Source organism: Cricetulus griseus, chromosome 4, assembly GCF_003668045.3.
Source record: "Cricetulus griseus strain 17A/GY chromosome 4, alternate assembly CriGri-PICRH-1.0, whole genome shotgun sequence".
NCBI lineage: Eukaryota > Metazoa > Chordata > Mammalia > Rodentia > Cricetidae > Cricetulus > Cricetulus griseus.
The window spans coordinates 226,982,233-227,002,663 of NC_048597.1; the positions used below are offsets into that span (position 1 = coordinate 226,982,233).

The following is a 20,431-nucleotide window of genomic DNA, read 5'->3' on the forward strand; positions in this document are numbered from 1 at the left end:
CAGGGCTACACAGCAAGACCATGCATCAAAAACAAGTAACAAGCCGGGCGTTGGTGGCGCACGCCTTTGATCCCAGCACTCGTGAGACAGAGGCAGGGGATCTCTGTGAGTTCGAGGCCGGAGAGTTCCAGGACAGGCTCCAAAGCTACACAGAGAAACCCTGTCTTGAAAAACAAAAATAAAACAAACAAACAAAAAAAACCCCAAGTAATAACATTTTTTACTTTAAATTAAATTTAAAAGCTACAGATACGGAGATGGCGTCGGAGACACGGCTCAGCGGCTAAGAGCACTGGCTGCTGTCGCCGAGGACTTGGGTTCGGCTCGCACGATGCTCACAGAGGACGCTAACTCCGGTCCCCGGGGACCCGACGCCCCCTGGCGACCCCCGTGGGAACTGCACGCACAGACGCGCAAAAACAGGCAATTGAAACTTTAAAGAAGTGTGCATAACCACGTGTGCATAACCACGCCGGCCGGGGTGGGCCAGTGTCGCGCACGCCGGCGCTGGGGCGGCCCCGCCTCCTCCGGCCGGCAGGTCCGCACTCAGGCTCGCCCTCCTCCCTGCTACCTTCTGCCCAGCCGAGGGAACAGGGCGGGACATCCGCCGGCGCCGACCCTCTCCCGGAAGTGACGTCGGAGTGTCAACATGCAAGATGGCGGCCCATCACCGGCAGAACACGGCCGGGCGGAGGAAAGTGCAGGTATGGCGGCCGGGCTCCGCGGCCTGGGCGGCGCGGCCGTCGGGCCGGCTTCCCCCGCGGGCGGGCGGGGCCTCGGGCCGCGACCGGCGGGGTTCGACGGCCGAGGATGGCGGGGCGGGGCGCAGCCGCGCGAGGGGTGGGGCCGCGGCGCCAACGGCCTGGGGCGGTGGCGGGCGAGCGGGCGAGCGAGCGGGCCTCGCGGCGGCCGGGCGAGCCGGCGGGCGGGCGGGGCGGGAACCGCCGTCCGGCCCCGGGCCTGCGGCGGCGCCATGGGCCTGCTGCCCGCTCACCTGCCTCTGCTGTCCGCCGCCTTCCTCCGGAGCGGCCGCGACCCTGCGGCGGAGGCCACGCGGCGCCCGCGGGTGGGTGAGCCCCGGGAGCCAGGGCCGGCGGGGGCGTGGCGGGGCCGGGCCGCACGTGGGAGCCCTGCGCCGGGGCGAGCGGCCGTTTCCCCTCCCTGACCGTCCGCACCGCGCGTCCGTCCTCCCGTCTGGCTCGCTCCCCTCGCTCCTTGTCTCCGCAGCCTGGAGCAGCGGGTGGTGCGGAGCTCGTTTAGCCCTCGCCGTGGGTGCTTTGGGTTTCCCTAAGTCACTTGGGCTGGGTGTGCGCCTGAGCTCAGCCTGCGGCCCCCGGGGTCGGGGACGGAGTTCACGGGGCAGAGCTTCCCGTCCTAAGCAAGGTCAGCACCACCCCATCCCATCCCACCCCACCCCGCCCCGCCGCCGCACCGCACAAAACCAGGCCTGGTGGTGGTGCCTGCCTGCACTCGTAGCACCCAGCCCGGGGGTGGGGGTTAAAGGCAAGAGGATCAGAAAGTCAGATCCATTCTCCCGCACCTAACTAACGGCTACCGGAGACCCTGGCTCAAAAAATGTTATCTGCTGCCTTTTATCTTCAAGGATGGGTTTGTTGGTTCGTTTGTTTTTTTAAGCCCTGCTGCAGGTGTTTGTGTGCAGCTCGGAAGGGCGCACACTGAGTCATCAGGCTTGTACCGAGTGCATAGATTGGCCCCACAGAGGGGAAGAGGGGGAAAGGGTTTAGCAGCCACAGATTGAACTTTGTGTTCACGAGTCGGGAACCGGAAGACAGTTCTAAAGCTGTGAAATTTCCTGGAAAAAAAAAAAAGTGTCCTTTTTATGTTACTGATCTCGCTGATCAGTGTTCCTGTCCACTCACTAGATGGTTGTTAAAATGACTTAAAATTGAGCGAAGGAGATGTCTCCGTCTGGGAGAGGGCCCGGGCCCGGAGCACAAACATGATCTAAATATCTGTCCTCTGACTTAAAGGGGAGCCTGGTATGTCCGTTGACACTTGTAATCTCAGCGCTAGGGATTCCAGAGGATCTCCGGAAGCTTAATGGCTAGCTAGTCTCGCTGATCAGGGAGCTCCAGGACCATTAAAGAGATAGGTGGGGGGGTGAGCAATCAGAGAAGACACCCAAATCAAGCTCCACCCCCCACAGTCATGTGCATGCAAGTGTTGTGCACACACACACACACCCCATACCCTAATAATAAAATATTTAAAGAATAAGAGAAATTACAAGACTCTAAAATCCCTTAGCTTTCCCTGAATAGGTCTTGTTTTTCTTTTAAAGGGCATTCGTGATGGCATTGAAGTAACCCCAGCTTCCAGGCCAGGTGGTGAGAGTGCCGTTTCCAACTAAGCTGTAACTTAGCCATGCTCTGCACACTAGGATGGTGGTTAATGGAGTAAGGATTCTCAGCTCTCTCAGTTTGGGGCAAAGATTTAAAAGACAGGGGCTGGTGAGATGGCTTGGAGGGTAAAGGTGCTTGCTCCCAAGCCTGAAGCCTTGAGTTTGATTCCTGGGACCCACTTGGGAGAATGTGAGGACTGTTGTCCTCTGACCTCCAAAGGTGCTTTGTGGCACCACCATCCTACATATATGCATGCTTTAAAACATTTAAAAGTCAAAGCTGTAAGCCGGGTGTTGGTGGCACACGCCTTTAATCCCAGCACTTGGGAGGCAGAGGCAGGCGGATCTCTGTGAGTTCAAGGCCAGCCTTGTCTCCCGAGCGAGTGCCAGGATAGGCTCCAAAGCTACACAGAGAAACCCTGTCTCAAAAAACCAAAACCAAAAAAAAAAAAAAAAGTCAAAGCTGTGGATATACCTCAAAGGAGAGTACTTGCCTGCCTTGCACAAGGCCCTTGAGTTCAGTCCCTAGTGTCGTTTAAAAGAAGATTAGGACAATAGCACTAGAGGAGAGGGGGGATGAAAGTGAGCCACAGCAGGTGCAAAACCAAACAAGTTTCAATAGGCTACATGTGGCCAGTGCAAAAGCACAAGGGGGAGGTGTCCACTCTCACCCACCAGAGGAGGACGTTAGACTTTGCTGTTCAGTGCTTTGTTCAGCAGCAAGCAGATTGTAACTAGACACGCCACTTCCTATCAAGGGTGAATTAGCCTGCTGAAGAGAAAGCTCAGAATTTGTCCAGTAGGGTTCACCTTACTGTGCAGGAGGGGGTGGGTGCATGTCCACACATGCTCATCTCATCGAAAGAAGAACCCACAGATGGTAAAAAACTGTGGATTCTCCTTACCCTCCTGTGTCACCCTACACTAGGCTTCTCGGCCTGCTCTCTCCTGGCACTTTAGGTTAGCTCAATCTCCCCTGACTTCGGCCCACTAGATGTAAAGGTACCTCTCCAGTCGTGACAAGGGAAGTTTCCTTTGAGTCAGAACTGATGCTGATTGAAAGCTGTGCATAGGCTTTCCCAGTTTGCTTCCTGACTTGTGTGACTTTTTACTTTGAACAGAGTTGTAGCATTCACTGCTTTGTGTCTTGTTTTGCCAAAACCTAGTGTGTTACTTTTAAAAATGTGTTTTGTCCTTTCCTGGTAACAAACTCCCTTAATTCCCCCCCCCCTCAGGAAGCAGAGGCTGGCCTGATCTACATACCACATTCTAGGTCATGAAGGGCTACATTGTGAGACCATGTCTTTAAAAGAAATGATTCTACAAAATCACATATATGTCTGTAATCTGTGTCTCCTTATCTAAGAGTATTTGTTTTAGGAATATTGTTATTGTGGGAAAAAATAATATCTATCTTTGGAAATCTCAGTGTATGTAGTTGTCAAATAAAATATGATGTATTCATATAGTGGGTTACTTTGCAATTATGGGAAAGTCAGCTAGAAGCTGGGAAGATTGTGAAGTTAGTACAGTACTAACATGAGGATCTATGTTCAGATCATCAGTCCCCACCTAAAAAGCCAGGTGTGGTGCCAGAATGTCAGTGTGGAGAAGGCAGAGACAGGAAGAGCACTGGAGCTTGATAAACTGCAGATTCTGTGGGAGGCCAGGCCTCAGATAAAAATAAGATGGAGAGTAATAAAACACAAAGCACTGACCTTGTCACCCTGCCCGGCATGCACTCTTGCGCACTCACCCTCAACATGCTAGAGCCATATCATCAAAACAGGAAGGCATCCAGAAATAAGAGCAGCAAGTCAACACAGTATGTTCCCTTTCCATAAAGGAAGATAGTGGCTTTACTGGAAGGTGTGTTGCACATGGTGGCCCATGAATCCCAACACTTGGAGGCAGAAGCAGGCAGATCTCTGAGTTCAAGGCCAGCCTGCTGGTCTACCTCATTCTTATGCTTGTGTGGTAAGCAAAGCCACTTTTTCACTGAGCCATTTCTCCATCCCAAATGCTTTTTAAAAGAGTTACAAACAGAAAGTCATAACTTAGGGACTAGACAGGAACAGTTGTGGGGTGGTGGTTATGTTTGGCCAGATTTTCCTGAACTGGCCTGTACTAACCTGCTTTCTGGAAATAGCCTTGCTCAGGAACTGTGTGCTCCTGTTCATTGTGACGATAAAACTAGAGCTGGATTGTCTAATGATGGACTCTGCAAATTGGGAATGACTTTGTAGGATATAATAATGTTCTCTGTCTTTGTAAGGGTTTGTAACTGCATGGGTGTATTGATTTGTCAAGTATCTGGCATGTTTCACTGTAAATTTTATCTTAAATAAATTATATAGATAGTAAAATCATTAACAAGTAGACTTGACACATGCCTAAATGTTTTGAAAGTGTCATTGATGTGCTGCTTGTCCTCAAAGAGGTGAGAGGATGACATGGGTCAGATGAACAGAGGGTTCAGTGAACAGAGCGTGGGCATTGTTACCTGAGGGTTCAGTGAGCAGAGCGTGGGCATTGTTACCTGAGGGTTCAATGAACAGAGCGTGGGCATTGTTACCTGAGGGTTCAGTGAACAGAGCGTGGGCATTGTTACCTGAGGGTTCAGTGAGCAGAGTGTGGACATTGTTACCTGAGGGTTCAGTGAGCAGAGTATGGGCATTGTTACCTGAGGGTTCAGTGAACAGAGCGTGGGCATTGTTACCTGAGGGTTCAGTGAACAGAGCGTGGGCATTGTTACCTGAGGGTTCAATGAACAGAGCGTAGGCATTGTTACCCGAGGGTTCAGTGAGCAGAGCGTGGGCATTGTTACCCGAGGGTTCAGTGAACAGAGCGTGGACATTGTTACCTGAGGGTTCAGTGAGCAGAGCGTGGGCATTGTTACCTGAGGGTTCAATGAACAGAGTGTGGACATTGTTACCTGAGGGTTCAATGAACAGAGCGTGGACATTGTTACCTGAGGGTTCAGTGAACCGAGCGTGGGCATTGTTACCCGAGGGTTCAGTGAGCAGAGCGTGGGCATTGTTACCCGAGGGTTCAGTGAGCAGAGCGTGGGCATTGTTACCCGAGGGTTCAGTGAGCAGAGCGTGGGCATTGTTACCCGAGAGTTCAGTGAGCAGAGCGTGGGCATTGTTACCCGAGGGTTCAGTGAGCAGAGCGTGGGCATTGTTACCCGAGGGTTCAGTGAGCAGAGCGTGGGCATTGTTACCCGAGGGTTCAGTGAGCAGAGCGTGGGCATTGTTACCCGAGGGTTCAGTGAGCAGAGCGTGGGCATTGTTACCCGAGGGTTCAGTGAGCAGAGCGTGGGCATTGTTACCCGAGGGTTCAGTGAGCAGAGCGTGGACATTGTTACCCGAGGGTTCAGTGAGCAGAGCGTGGGCATTGTTACCCGAGGGTTCAGTGAACAGAGCGTGGACATTGTTACCTGAGGGTTCAGTGAACAGAGTGTGGGCATTGTTACCCGAGGGTTCAGTGAGCAGAGTGTGGACATTGTTACCTGAGGGTTCAGTGAGCAGAGCATGGGCATTGTTACCTGAGGGTTCAGTGAACAGAGCGTGGGCATTGTTACCTGAGGGTTCAGTGAACAGAGCGTGGGCATTGTTACCTGAGGGTTCAATGAACAGAGCGTAGGCATTGTTACCCGAGGGTTCAGTGAGCAGAGCGTGGGCATTGTTACCTGAGGGTTCAGTGAACAGAGCGTGGACATTGTTACCTGAGGGTTCAGTGAGCAGAGCGTGGGCATTGTTACCTGAGGGTTCAATGAACAGAGTGTGGACATTGTTACCTGAGGGTTCAATGAACAGAGCGTGGACATTGTTACCTGAGGGTTCAATGAACAGAGCGTGGACATTGTTACCCGAGGGTTCAGTGAACCGAGCGTGGGCATTGTTACCCGAGGGTTCAGTGAGCAGAGCGTGGGCATTGTTACCCGAGAGTTCAGTGAGCAGAGCGTGGGCATTGTTACCCGAGGGTTCAGTGAGCAGAGCGTGGGCATTGTTACCCGAGAGTTCAGTGAGCAGAGCGTGGGCATTGTTACCCGAGGGTTCAGTGAGCAGAGCGTGGGCATTGTTACCCGAGGGTTCAGTGAGCAGAGCGTGGGCATTGTTACCCGAGGGTTCAGTGAGCAGAGCGTGGGCATTGTTACCCGAGGGTTCAGTGAACCGAGCGTGGGCATTGTTACCTGAGGGTTCAGTGAGCAGAGCGTGGGCATTGTTACCCGAGGGTTCAGTGAACAGAGCGTGGACATTGTTACCTGAGGGTTCAGTGAGCAGAGCATGGGCATTGTTACCTGAGGGTTCAGTGAACAGAGCGTGGGCATTGTTACCTGAGGGTTCAGTGAACAGAGCGTGGGCATTGTTACCTGAGGGTTCAGTGAACAGAGCGTGGGCATTGTTACCTGAGGGTTCAATGAACAGAGCGTAGGCATTGTTACCCGAGGGTTCAGTGAGCAGAGTGTGGGCATTGTTACCCCAGGGTTCAGTGAGCAGAGCGTGGGCATTGTTACCTGAGGGTTCAGTGAACAGAGCGTGGACATTGTTACCTGAGGGTTCAGTGAGCAGAGCGTGGGCATTGTTACCTGAGGGTTCAATGAACAGCGTGGACATTGTTACCTGAGGGTTCAATGAACAGAGCGTGGACATTGTTACCTGAGGGTTCAGTGAACCGAGCGTGGGCATTGTTACCTGAGGGTTCAATGAACAGAGCGTAGGCATTGTTACCCGAGGGTTCAGTGAGCAGAGTGTGGGCATTGTTACCCCAGGGTTCAGTGAGCAGAGCGTGGGCATTGTTACCTGAGGGTTCAGTGAACAGAGCGTGGGCATTGTTACCTGAGGGTTCAATGAACAGAGTGTGGACATTGTTACCTGAGGGTTCAATGAACAGCGTGGACATTGTTACCTGAGGGTTCAATGAACAGAGCGTAGGCATTGTTACCCGAGGGTTCAGTGAGCAGAGTGTGGGCATTGTTACCCCAGGGTTCAGTGAGCAGAGCGTGGGCATTGTTACCTGAGGGTTCAGTGAACAGAGCGTGGACATTGTTACCTGAGGGTTCAGTGAGCAGAGCGTGGGCATTGTTACCTGAGGGTTCAATGAACAGAGTGTGGACATTGTTACCTGAGGGTTCAATGAACAGCGTGGACATTGTTACCTGAGGGTTCAATGAACAGAGCGTGGACATTGTTACCTGAGGGTTCAGTGAACCGAGCGTGGGCATTGTTACCTGAGGGTTCAGTGAGCAGAGCGTGGGCATTGTTACCCGAGGGTTCAGTGAGCAGAGCGTGGGCATTGTTACCCGAGGGTTCAGTGAGCAGAGCGTGCGCATTGTTACCCGAGGGTTCAGTGAGCAGAGCGTGGGCATTGTTACCTGAGGGTTCAGTGAACCGAGCGTGGGCATTGTTACCTGAGGGTTCAGTGAACCGAGCGTGGGCATTGTTACCTGAGGGTTCAGTGAGCAGAGCGTGGGCATTGTTACCCGAGGGTTCAGTGAGCAGAGTGTGGGCATTGTTACCTGAGGGTTCAGTGAACCGAGCGTGGGCATTGTTACCTGAGGGTTCAGTGAGCAGAGCGTGGGCATTGTTACCTGAGGGTTCAGTGAGCAGAGTGTGGGCATTGTTACCCGAGGGTTCAGTGAGCAGAGCGTGGACATTGTTACCCGAGGGTTCAGTGAGCAGAGCGTGGGCATTGTTACCTGAGGGTTCAGTGAGCAGAGCGTGGGCATTGTTACCTGAGGGTTCAGTGAGCAGAGCGTGGGCATTGTTACCTGAGGGTTCAGTGAGCAGAGTGTGGGCATTGTTACCCGAGGGTTCAGTGAGCAGAGCGTGGACATTGTTACCCGAGGGTTCAGTGAGCAGAGCGTGGGCATTGTTACCTGAGGGTTCAGTGAGCAGAGCGTGGACATTGTTACCCGAGGGTTCAGTGAACAGAGCGTGGACATTGTTACCTGAAGTGTGTGTGGTGGGTGTGTACTGTTCAACTCTATAGTTCTTTCAAACAGTCAACAGGCTCTAAAGATAAAAACTGATGGTGGTGGTGGCCCTGCATGCCTTTAACCTCAGCACTCAAGGGCAGAGGCAGGCAGAGTTCAAGGCCAGCCTGGTCTACAGAGAGTTTCAGGAAAGCCCAGGCTACCTCTCTCAAAAAAAAAAAAAAAAAAAGATCATGGTAAGCAGTAGAAGAAACAGAAGTTGTGGTTTGAGATGGGGGTCTCAATGTGTGGGCCTGGCTGACCTGAAACTCACAGAGGCCTGCCTGCCTCTGCCGCCACATGCTGGGATTAAAGGCGAGCGCCTCAATGCTAAGCAAAGGTGGAATCTTTGTGCTGGTCAGAGAAGTCCTGCTTGAGAAGGTGACTTGAAAGGCTTTGGAGAAAAGGAACTGAGACAGTCACTAAGCCATCTGGACAAGAGTGCTCCATTGAAAATTCCCAGTGAAAGTGTCCTGAGGTAGGAATGAAAGCCTGTTTGTAGAACAGTAAAGAGGCCTGGGGTTAGGGGAGGAGGAGTAGAAGATGGAGTCAGAGAAGTGGCTGCAGACCAGAATGGGGAGGCCCTTCAAGTCAGTAAGGAGCTGTGAGTGGGTGAGGGGCAGTCAGTGGTGGCTTCTGAACAAAGGAACAGCATCACACACACACACACACACAGAGAGAGAGAGAGAGAGAGAGAGAGAGAGAGAGAGAAGCCTCTCCATCCTTGTTGGTATTCACTGTTTCTGTGTTTTCAGTCCCTCACAGTTTGGAAAGAGTACAAAGTGGGAGTCCCAGGGATAAGTAATCCACAAACCTTGAAGAGTAGAGAGGCCATCGATTCAGATGAGAGGAAATGCACTCTCATTCTGGTCTTTCAGATACTCACATAGAGGTGAATTAGTGCTCAGCCCTGAGGAGCCTGAGGGAGTTGTTCAGTGTTCCCTTTGTGAGGCTAGAATGCTTGGGGGATGGGGGGGGCTTGTAGGAGTTGACTCTTTCCTTCACCATGTAGATCCAGGGGTGGAACTCAGGCCATCAGGTTTGGCACCAAGTGCCTCTACCCACTTGGCCATCTCCCCAGTCCTCCCCCTCTGGTTTGGGTCATCTTTCTCTTCCTTTTTTAAAAAGGTCTCTATATACCCTGACTGTCCTTGAACTCACTGTGTAGACCAGGCTGGCCTAGAGATCAGATATCCTCTAGCCTCTGCCTCCCAAGTGCTGGGTTTTAAGACTTGTGCCACCTGGCCCAATCCTCTGTTTTTTAAAGTGGATATTATTTTTATTCTATAAGATGCCTGTGGCCATCTTTATATGAAAATTGTTCTGTTGCTGTGGTAGGCGGAAGGGGCTGCCCCCAGAAATGCTGGTGCTCTTATCCCCGGGACTGTCTTCCCACACAAGGGTGTCTGCAGGCATGAAGCACCATACTTTCCAGATTGGAAGGTTGTTCTAAATGCACAGCAAAGCCAGGATTGGCCAAAGGACAAAATTCAGAAATGTTGCAACACAAGAAGATCCTAAAAGCTTAAGGAATGTCCTAGGGGGGAAGGTAAGGTGTCCAGGAGAGAACACAAATGAGGCCACTTTGAAAGAGACAGAAGGCACGGAGTCAGTGGTAACAGTGGGTGCTGGAGGAACTAAAGAAGGCTTTGTACACAGAAATCCACCTTTGTTTTTCCTCTTTCTTTCTTTTTTAATTTTGAGACAGGGTTTCTCTGTGTAGCCCTGGCTGTCCTGGAACTCGCTTTGTAGACCAGGCTGGTCTCCAACTCATAGAGATCAGCCTGCCTCTGCCTCCCTGTTTTTTCTTTCTTTGTAATGCTTGATGCAGAACCAAGCGCCTTGCACATGGCAGGCAATTCTCAGTCAGCCCTCATATCTAAATTTCTTCATGTACTTCAAGTGAGAGGGTAGAGGAGAGACCTTTGCAGTCACCTGGTGTATGTTTTCGCTCTTCAGCAGAACTGAGGAATGAGCGAGGCTAGGCGGTACCATTTGTGCTAAAAGCTGTGAGTGCTCTGGCCCAGAACAATGGGAAAGGGAGACAGCAGAGGTGGAATGTAGCACTGATTCTATTTGTTCCTAATGATTAAAAACCCAGAGACACATTGGGGTTCAAGCTGAAGATCAGAGAAGCAAAGCAGCCAGCCACTAGAGAGCTCCCACCTCTACCAATGCTCAGCTCAAAGGGGCCATCCTGTCCTCAGACTGCATCTCCAGACGGCACTGCTTGCTCCTCAGACTGCCTAGACTGCTCCCATCTCCTCCCGCCTTAGATCCCTCTCTAGTATTGGGATTAAAGGTGTGCCCCGCTGCTTGGTCTCTGTGGCTGACTAGTGTGGCTGCTCTGCACTCTGATCTCCAGGCAGACTTGGGGAAAGCCTGCTCTGCTCTCTCACCCCGGGGCTTTATGTGTGCCGCACCACACTGCACGTGCTGTTAGAGAAGGACGTTCCGGGAGAGAGCACTCAGTGCTGCATCCATTTCACAGTCTTCTCAGAACAGGACTACAGGTCTTGTCCTGGAGTCTGTCAGCCAGGGAGAAGCAAACACTCCCATTTCCTGACTGACTGTCCTGTCTCAGGAGAAGGGGGTGTATTCCAGTATCACGGTTGAAAGGTTGGTGAGAATACAAGCAGATAGGAGACCGGGGAAGTGTTCTTCCAGGTTGTTAGCAGCAGACCCGCTTGTCCTGAGCTGGGTTGTCAGTGACGCCCTTTAGTCTCTGTGGCGTTAGCTTGGTATTGGAGTTAGCCAGTAGTAGGCTGCACCTCAGCACGGCCTGGCTTGTGTTGGTGTCCGCCAGGTTTCCTATGTTATTCGAGATGAAGTGGAGAAGTATAACCGGAATGGAGTCAATGCCCTGCAGCTGGACCCAGCGCTCAACAGGCTCTTCACCGCGGGGCGGGACTCCATCATCAGAATATGGAGTGTCAATCAGCACAAGGTGAGCACAAGCATTACTGCCTTTGGGTAACTCAGAGCTTGGGCCGTGGCTTTGTCTGCTGGGCACTGAGCTTCATATTATATTCTATAAAGATGTTAATATCCTCGGAGATCTGTCAGCCTGTGAGAAAATGCCTCCGTTAACACGGGCTCCATAAATTACTTCCTTAGAGGCCCCTGCCACAGAGGAGCAAATATATTTGGCTGGTGGGGAATGAGCACTTTCCACGGGATTTTGGTTTCATTGTGAACCTGAAAAGTCTCTTGATAACAATACTGAAAATAGAACAACAAAATGTTGAATTGTGTACTTTTACAAATAGTTAATTTCTTTATAAAAAGTGATAAGGTCCCTACAACATGCTAGGGTCTTCCTGGCTGACATGCTGGATGGGAAATCATCCAGGGCCTCTCTCCTTCCTTGTTAGTTGTGCAGCACTGAGCATCAAGTCCTGGGCCGTGTGTGTGCTGGACAAGCACCCTACCATCACTGAGCTACACCCCAGCTTTGAAAGCCTCTTACTTAAGCTGTGAGAGACAGTTCATTATCAAGACACTTTTTGCCAGGTGTTGGTGGCGCACACCTTTAATCCCAGCACTCGGGAGGCAGAGGCAGGCGGATCTCTGTGAGTTCGAGGCCAGCCTGATCTCCAGAGCAAGTGCCAGGACAGGCTCCAAAGCTACACAGAGAAAACTGTCTCGAAAAAACCAAAAAAAAAAAAAAAAAAAAGACACTTTTCATGTTCATAATGAAACCAAAATACTGTGGTGCTCATTCCCCACCAGCCAAATAGTTCTTCGTGGTAAGGGAGGTGTACAGTCGAACAGGAGGAGCTCTCAGGTTTGTTTGAATGTCGCCTTGTGAATGAGACAGAGAATGATACTGGGGAGGAAAGGAGCATTTACCGAGCTCTTAACTACGTGTCTTGGCCTCTTGTACTCACCAAGATCTGAAGTCCCCGAAATCCCTCTCAAGGCAGTAAACTGGGGCTCAGCCTCACCTCAGACAGCTCCTGAATTTTTTTTTTTTTAAGTTTGTGTCTTTTTAGCCAGCTCTATAAACCTGTGTTCACTGCAGATGGAGACTGGTTGGCACAGCTGCCTGATAAGGTTTTTTCCAGTGGACTCAGCCCAGCAGGCTTAAGACAAAGTTCTTGAGCCGATGAAGACCATGTCAAAGGCATGAAAATCTGTGTTTGCAATGCCATAGAAACTCATATTTGAATTAGAACATTAACTTTCTGAGAATTTGCAATATTTTGAGCAAATTAAGGGGAAATGCAGCTTACCCAGACTCTGGCAGTCTGTCTGTCCTACCCTCAAACATCTTTTCCCTGGTCTTGACAAGACTGCATAACCTCCATTCTTAGACATGAAAAAATGTAAACTTGCCTGTCTTGGTGTGGGACATAACTAGACACTGTCTATAAAAGGCTCTGGTAGTTGAGCCCAGGCACACTGTGTCAGAAATCCCTACCTCAGGTTCCCCAAGTCCTTCCTGTCCTCCTGCACTCTGTGCCCCCTACCATGCCTAGCCCAGCACTTGCCAATTTTGCCACCGCAAGGTGTAACCTTGGGAACCCAGGCTTTTATGGTAACTGTCCTCAAACAAACTTGTTTGTGTCAGTTCTCTGGAAGCATCGCCTGTTTGGGGAAGTGCCACTCTAGGTTTAAGGGTGATGCTGGGCACATTAAGCCAAGGATCTGCATGGCTGAACTTTGTCATGCCTTTGCTCTGCTATAAACTGCGTGGATTTTCGTTTCAGCAAGACCCATACATAGCATCTATGGAGCACCACACAGACTGGGTGAATGACGTCGTGCTCTGCTGCAATGGGAAGACATGTGAGTATTTGAGGTTGTGAGTCATGTGTGCGCGTTTGTGTGTGCGTGCACGCATAGGTTTGGATGCGTGTGGAGACCAGAGGTTGCCATCAGCCGTCTTCTCCCATGCTGCTACACCACAGTGTTTGAGACAGGGCCTCTGACTGATCGAGAGCTCACTGATTGCTAGGTTAGGTAACTCCGGAGCTCCTGGATCTGCTGCTCTCCACTGCTACCCCTCTCCAGTATCAAAGTCATACATAGTAGGACTACAGGCGTTTGTTTTTATGTGGGTGCTGGTGACACCTGATGCCTACCCAAGAGACCCTCATTTGGGGAGCCGTGCCCCAGCCCTGCAAGACTGTTTCATTGAAGCACAGCACACATGTAGAAAAGTGCACACACACTGAAGCCACAGTAAAATGTAACAGAGGGTTACCAGGCGCCTCCTTGTGCCATCCCACCTTCCTCACCGAAGTTAGTTTTATACAAATTTGAATGGTAGATTAAATAGAACCCTGTACTGTATATCATTTTTTTAGCCTTAGTATGACATTTTTTTCTTATTTTGCTAAGTTCCATTTCTTGGTTTTTCAGTTTGAGTAATTATTCTCAAATAATTAAGGACTTTACCTAACAGCTTGTCCTGTCTAATTAAAACCAATAATGGGCCGGGCGTTGGTGGCGCACGCCTTTAATCCCAGTACTCTGGACACACAGGCAGGCAGATCTCTGAGTTCGAGACCAGCCTGGTCTTCAAGAGCTAGTTCCAGGATAGTCTCCAAAACCACAGAGAAACCCTGTCTTGAAAAACAAAACTAAATAAATAAAAACAATAATGTATATATGTATACTTACATATGTCTTTGAGGCATTATTCAGAAAGTTCTAGAAAGAGCTTTTCATCGTGTAGGTGTGAGCAGTTATTTGTAGTGGCATTACTTGTTGTAAGCTAGCCTTAAAGCTGCAGTTCACTCTAGTGAGGCTCGGTTGACCCTTTGTCTCTTGTAGTAATATCTGCTTCTTCAGACACGACGGTCAAAGTGTGGAACGCACACAAAGGGTTCTGCATGTCCACACTCAGGACGCACAAGGTAATGTCCACGGTTCAGTCTTCCTGTCGTGTGGGGAACTCAGCTCTTTTTGTGACTCCTGTTCTTACAGCGTAGATCATAGTGTGTCTGGTCTGTTACAGGATTATGTAAAGGCCTTAGCCTATGCCAAGGACAAAGAGCTGGTGGCATCGGCTGGATTGGACAGACAAATATTCCTTTGGGATGTGAACACTCTAACAGCACTGACTGCCTCAAATAACACTGTCACAAGTAAGGTGTTTGAAAACAGTTTTTGAAAGTGATCTAAGTTGACATAAAGAACGATTAGGAGCTAGCTCATTGCTGTGCTGTCGACTTGGTAGCTTCTCCAGACGGAACCTGGCTGTTTTGTGTGTATGTGTGCGCGTGCATGCGTGACTTCGCTACATAGCTGTGGTGTAAGTCCCTGCAGGTAGAAGCATCAGTCTTATCACACTGTGTACCTCCCCATAGTGTTGCTGCCTCCCCACTCTTTGTTAATGGCCGAAATCCAGGGGCAGAATGTTTCCAGTACCAGTTGAGAAGAACTGTTCAGAGTAGCCTAAAAGAACTGGAGCATTTCTGGAAAAGTCCAGGGAGGCTGGAGTACTTCTAGAGGGAATGTAGAGGTGTTCAGTGTTGCTGTTTGATAAACTTCCAGGTCAGGCTTACACAGATCTAGACAGGAAGTTAACACTGCACTAGCCCAGCCTCTGGGAGCCTCCAGGCCAGATGTCTGAGGACTCCTTGTGGGAGCACCAGAGACCTCATTCAAGACACAGGCATGGACGGCGAGATTTCTACATTATATAGCTCCGTTTTGTTGTAACTCCAAGGACTCCCATGGCATGTTACAGCTAAAATAGTTACACTGTGACTTAGTCTGTTCCTGAAAGGATGGTGGAGAGACTGGTTTTATAACTTGAGTGTTGTTTTGCCCAGAAGTGTTTGTGGATCTAAAGAGGGTCTTCCCCTTGTCGTCCCCCCCCCCCAGGTTTTTTTTGTTAGGTTGGTTTTATTTGTTTTGTTTTTTAGGGATCCAGCAGGTAGGCCTGCTGGTCTATCCTGGATTTCTCTTTTTAAGGCCTGCCAGCCTCTAAGATACACAGGAGCAGAGACTTGGCCTTAGCGAACATAGATCCTGCCATAGCTGGGCTTGCTCAGATTGTAAGGGAAGCTGTCACCCAGTCTTATGAGTGTAGAAACCATGCTAATAATAGTTGCCATTGGCGGAATGCTCACAGGCAGGCATTTCCAAACCCCTCATGTCTGCTCACGCCCAGGCCACCAGTCATCGTGAAAACACTTTCACTTTGGCTTCCAAATCAAAGGGTATGGACTTGATTGTGGCTAAAAGGGTTGCCTTGGATTTGGGAGATTTGGGTCGTTTTTTTATTTATCTGATTTGTGTGTGAAATGGTGTTTTCCTTTTGTATGTCTTTGAACAGTAGTGATGTTAACACTGAACTCCCTTTATCCTCAATAGCTTCTTCTTTAAGTGGGAACAAAGATTCCATTTATAGCCTGGCCATGAACCAACTGGGAACAATCATTGTATCGGGGTCCACTGAGAAGGTAAGGGTGGCCTGGCCAGTATCTCTGAAGTTAAGAAAGTCAGTGGTGGGGCTGGAGGGATGGCTCAGAGGTTAAGAGCTCTGTCTGCTCTTCCAGAGGTCCTGAGTTCAATTCCCAGCAACCACATGGTGGCTCACAGCCATCCGTTATGAGATCTGATCTGGTGTGCAGATATACATGGAAGTAGAATGTTGTATACATAATAAATAAAAATAAAAATCTTAAAAAAAAAAAAAAAAGGTCGAGTCGTTGTACCTGTTCAGTCATTAAATACATGCACAGAGCTATTGTGCCAGCAGGTGGGGGGCTGAGGTCAGAAGTTTACAACCAGCCTAGACAACACAGCCAAATCCCTGTCTCAAGAGAAGCTAAAAAATAAAAATAATAAAGACCAGTAATTTTGTCTAGTGGGTGATAAAAGAAGTGTTATTTGTATCCATAAGAGTGTAGCTATACAACCACTGTGCATGTCGGGATGGGCACAAGATGTCCTGAAGCCGAGCAGCCGTGGACAGCGTACATTGGCTGCAGCAGTGTTTGCCCCTCAGAAGTTAATAGCTGCCGTGTGATATGAAAGTTGGGTGCTTTCGGAAGCCTGTTGTGTCTGTATTTGGTCTGTATAATACTCTGTAAAAACCGGCAGGTTCTAAGAGTGTGGGATCCAAGAACCTGTGCAAAACTCATGAAGCTGAAAGGACACACGGACAACGTGAAGGCACTGCTGCTGAACAGAGACGGCACACAGGTAGGAGCTGTTTGCAGGCCCAGCCAGTGGCCTCACCGAAGTGCTCCCTCTTTAGAATGCTAAATTGTGGTGCAGGGATTAGAGCACTTGTTGCTCTTGGAGAGAACTTGAGTTTTATTCCTAGCACACAGGTCCAGTAGTAATTCACAGCCTTCTGTAACTCCAGCTGCTCCAGGGGAATCTGGCTCCCTCAAGTTTCACTCGCTGTACTCCACATAAAAGGACGTGTTGTTTTACCTGAAGGCAGAAACGAAAGCTCCCTGGTCAGGTCCTGATGCAGCTGTGTGCAGTTTGGCTGCACAGAGGTCAGCATAGCTCCAAGTGCTGACTTTGTAAGCAGAAGGAAGCTTTGCTATCAAACCCTTTGCCTGCCTCTAAGTGGAGAGTCTCACAGTTGTCTGGCTTGGGCAGTTGTGTGGTTGGCTGTGTTGTCTATAGGTTTGAGTCTCTAGCAGTGAGCTAAAGGCCTAAAGCTCTTCCTAGCCACTGCAGTCTGTCCTGTTTGCTCTTTGCAATTTATAATGTGCTTCTGTGTGAGGGATTGAACTGTCGTATGGAGATCCCTTAAAGTCAGTTCTGTCTGCTATAAGCAGTAATGTCAGTGGGGCTCCGTTCTATACATCCAAACTACCTGTTGGATCTTAGGTTAGTTGTCTGTTACCTGCGTGGTTTTTCTGGCAGTTCAATTCCCAAACCTAACCTAGGGATATGGGATCACAGCGTCAGGCAACTTTTCCAGTGGTAGTCAGGTCCCCACACACAGGCACCTCCCACTGCTGTCACTGGGAGACCAGGAATGTCTACTTGGACTTCATGATCTGTCTGAGTAAGTCTGATTTAGCAGAACAATCCGGGGCATTGCATTTGTCTGAAATAATCTCTTGTTGGAGTTGGACCTCTCACATTTTTAACCAATGGAAGGAGAGAGGAGAAGATGGAGAGTACAAGCTGTTTTGTTGGTTCTGCTAACTACTATCTATAGGACACTTGGTGTCATCTGGGACCTGGAATAGGGAGGAGGGTGCTCATCGTACAGGGCATTCTGGAGCCTGGTCTTGTACAGGGTGGCAGTGCTGTTTAAAAGCTGTTGTTCTTTCTGTGACTTGCTGTCCTTGAAGCCATAGAATGCTGGCTGCTGTTGAGATTGTTTTGTGTCTGGTATTCATTTGATACGACTTCTGTGCTTTCTCCGCTCCCACCTGTGTGCTCTGCATCTGCTGCCTCAGCTGTGTGGACCTCCAGAGCATCATCTTTGCCAGACCTTGCTGGCTGTGGGCGTATGTCCTAGGATCTAGGGGGCTGGAACTTTGCTGAGAGAATTGCCACCTCAGAGTAGCATCTTCTGGCTTAGGGAGCCCCTCCTTGGCCATGTCCCAAAGAATGTCTGAGTTCTCCGTCACCCAGGGTGGATCAGTCATTCCCTTGTGAACTAGTTGAAAGAGGTGAGTTCTGGTGCTCCTGGCAGTTGGTGAGGAAGTCTACTACTCCCTGTTCATTTAATTAAACCTGCTCACAGTCTCACAGGCTCCTGAAAATCAAGAGGCAGAGGGGTAAATCCTTAACAGTCTCAACCACCTTTCATTTAAGAACCACCCAAGTCCGGGCCCACAGCTGCTTTCCCCTGCAGCTATGCCTTAGTCTCACATACCAGCACCAGCAGCGTCTCAGGAATACTGAGCATGCCCGGTGTGGGTGTAGGGTGACTCATTGAGCCTGTTTCTGTGCACTCATTTGTAGTTGCTTCTCCTGAACCTTGAGAAAAAGTCAGCTCTGTGAGAATTGTTCAGGATCCCGGGGAGGGACACAGTCCTTGGCTAGACCTGGCTTCTGATTCCTGTCAGCACCAAAGACATGAGCCATGAGCAAGAGCGTGACACAGAGCTGTAACCCAGGATCCCAAAAGGCCCTCTGGCCTGGAGCAGTGCTGTCAGCCAGAGAGCATGGCAATCACCCGGGAAGCCTGCTGTGTGTCTTGGTGACCCTGCTGTGGCCCTGCCTCCTTGGTCTGGATGGGACTCGGGAGAGTTTATGTTTTTAATAAGTTCCCAGTTTGGATGATTTCAGGTTCCGAGGTCAACACCACCTTATTTTCAGCTGCCAGACTGGCTCCCTCAGTAATGGAGCATCCAAACACAACTCACCGTTAGGGTTTACAGAAATAGCAGGTGGCTGCGTAGAGAGGACTCGGTGTCCCTGTTGGAGCATGCACACTGTCTGTGGCCATTTCAGCCTGGCATGCTCCTGGTAGTACCCTCCCCTTGTCTTCTCTGTTGATAGTGTCTGTCTGGGAGTTCTGACGGAACAATTCGCCTGTGGTCCCTTGGCCAGCAGAGATGTATAGCAACGTACCGAGTCCACGATGAAGGCGTTTGGGCTCTACAAGTCAACGATGCCTTCACGCATGTATATTCTGGAGGAAGGGACAGGAAGATTTACTGCACAGACCTAAGAAACCCTGACATTCGGGTGCTGATTTGTGAAGAAAAAGCACCAGTTCTCAAGGTGTGTTGAGTTTTCCAACTGAAGTTGTGAGTTTGGTTAGGCTTTTGCAGCACAGCATCCTCCATAGGGTAGGAAAGAGTCTCAGTGTAGACACCTGGGGGCAGTTTAGGGAGCTGTGACCTCCAAGGCACATGACTGGGGTGTGGACGGCTTTCCTACTGGTAAATCCTAGTGTCACTGGCTCAGGCATGCTGCTGAGTTTGTCTGGCTCTCCTGCCTTAGGAAGAGTGTGAGCAGCTAGGGGTGTCTAAGCAGACAGAAAAGCCAAGAGGCCTGGACGATAAGGCCCCAGCCCCTGCAGGAGGTGAGGGGTGGAAGAGTCCTGCTTCACGATGGAGATGGCACCTTGATGGTCAGCTCACCTTCCTCTAGGGAAGCAGAACATTAAGGCTATGGAGAGGGCAAGCATGGAAGAGACTGCCCTGGGAGCTCCTTGACTGTGTGTCTACCTAAGTCCCAACAGTTAACATAAATTAAAATCAGCCTGTCCACAGTGGTGCCTGTCTATAATCCAGCTGTTGGCAGGAGAATCATGAATTCATACCAGCATGGCTGACTTAGGAGATTCTGAAACTATAATTCCGTCCGTGTTCACATGCACAAGTGAGCAGCTGCAGGTGGCTTGCTGGTATGGGGTCACTTGGCTGCCGTGTCATAAGACTGAGCTCCTTTACTCCTTTGGGGGAGACCCCTTCCCTACACGTCCTACCTCACTGCTACAAGCCTGTGCAGGCGGTGTAGAGTTGTTCAAAAGGAGTGAACAACTGGTGTGTCACCAGGTCCATAGCTCATCTCTGGGATAGCAGCTCAGAGGCATCAGCCCTTGGCCAAGAAGACTATGTTTGGTTTTCAGATGGAGCTTGACAGATCAGCAGATCCCCCTCCTGCAATCTGGGTTGCAACAACAAAGTCCACAGTAAATAAATGGGTAAGTGTGTGACCATGCTCATGGCAAGTCTGTTAATGTGGTTGGTTTGCTATCCCAGATGTGCCAGTTACCACAGCAGTGTGGCCTTGTCCGCATGCCCCTGTGAGTTCAGGTATGAACCCTGAGAGTGAAAGTAACTCTGAAATTCATGGGTGAAATGAAGCTGCTTTTTCTGTTAGCAACTAAGGTGTGTGCTTAATGTACTTAGAGCAGACTGTGGCCTGATTACAGCTGTCAGGGTTAGACAGCTTCTAGCCTTGTAAGCTGCACCTGAGAGCAGGCATGTGTGCTGGTGCACAGCTTTAGCCCCACACTTAGGAGGTTGACAGGTGGGAGTGCTGCACATGCACCACCAGCCTGGGCTACACAGCAAGACAGTCTTTGAGTTCAACATGTGAAGGAATGAAGTAGACAGACCACAGAGCGGGACATTGGCTTCTGACCATCTCCTCTCTCTGTGGCATGGAGAGCAGCCAGGCCCGCCATAGAACCAGCTCCT

General features: G+C 50.2%; 1 protein-coding gene across 3 annotated transcripts in view; it reads left to right on the forward strand.

Moving 5' to 3' along the window:
• The first annotated feature begins 555 nt into the window (after positions 1-555).
• Positions 556-20,431, forward strand: part of Wdr48 (WD repeat domain 48) — a 34,169-nt gene continuing 14,293 nt past the window's right edge. The window contains exons 1-9 of one of the 3 annotated variants that reach the window (XM_027415387.2): positions 556-704; positions 11,146-11,286; positions 13,052-13,130; positions 14,121-14,203; positions 14,305-14,434; positions 15,669-15,757; positions 16,401-16,502; positions 18,780-19,004; positions 19,858-19,932. In XM_027415387.2, the coding sequence (XP_027271188.1) occupies positions 657-704; positions 11,146-11,286; positions 13,052-13,130; positions 14,121-14,203; positions 14,305-14,434; positions 15,669-15,757; positions 16,401-16,502; positions 18,780-19,004; positions 19,858-19,932 (972 nt within the window). In that variant the 5' untranslated portion in view covers positions 556-656. Of the gene's footprint in view, positions 705-1,043; positions 1,067-2,302; positions 2,418-11,145; positions 11,287-13,051; positions 13,131-14,120; positions 14,204-14,304; positions 14,435-15,668; positions 15,758-16,400; positions 16,503-18,779; positions 19,005-19,857; positions 19,933-20,431 lie in introns of those variants that run through there. The other 2 variants (XM_027415386.2, XM_035444064.1) reach the window with 2 other exon arrangements.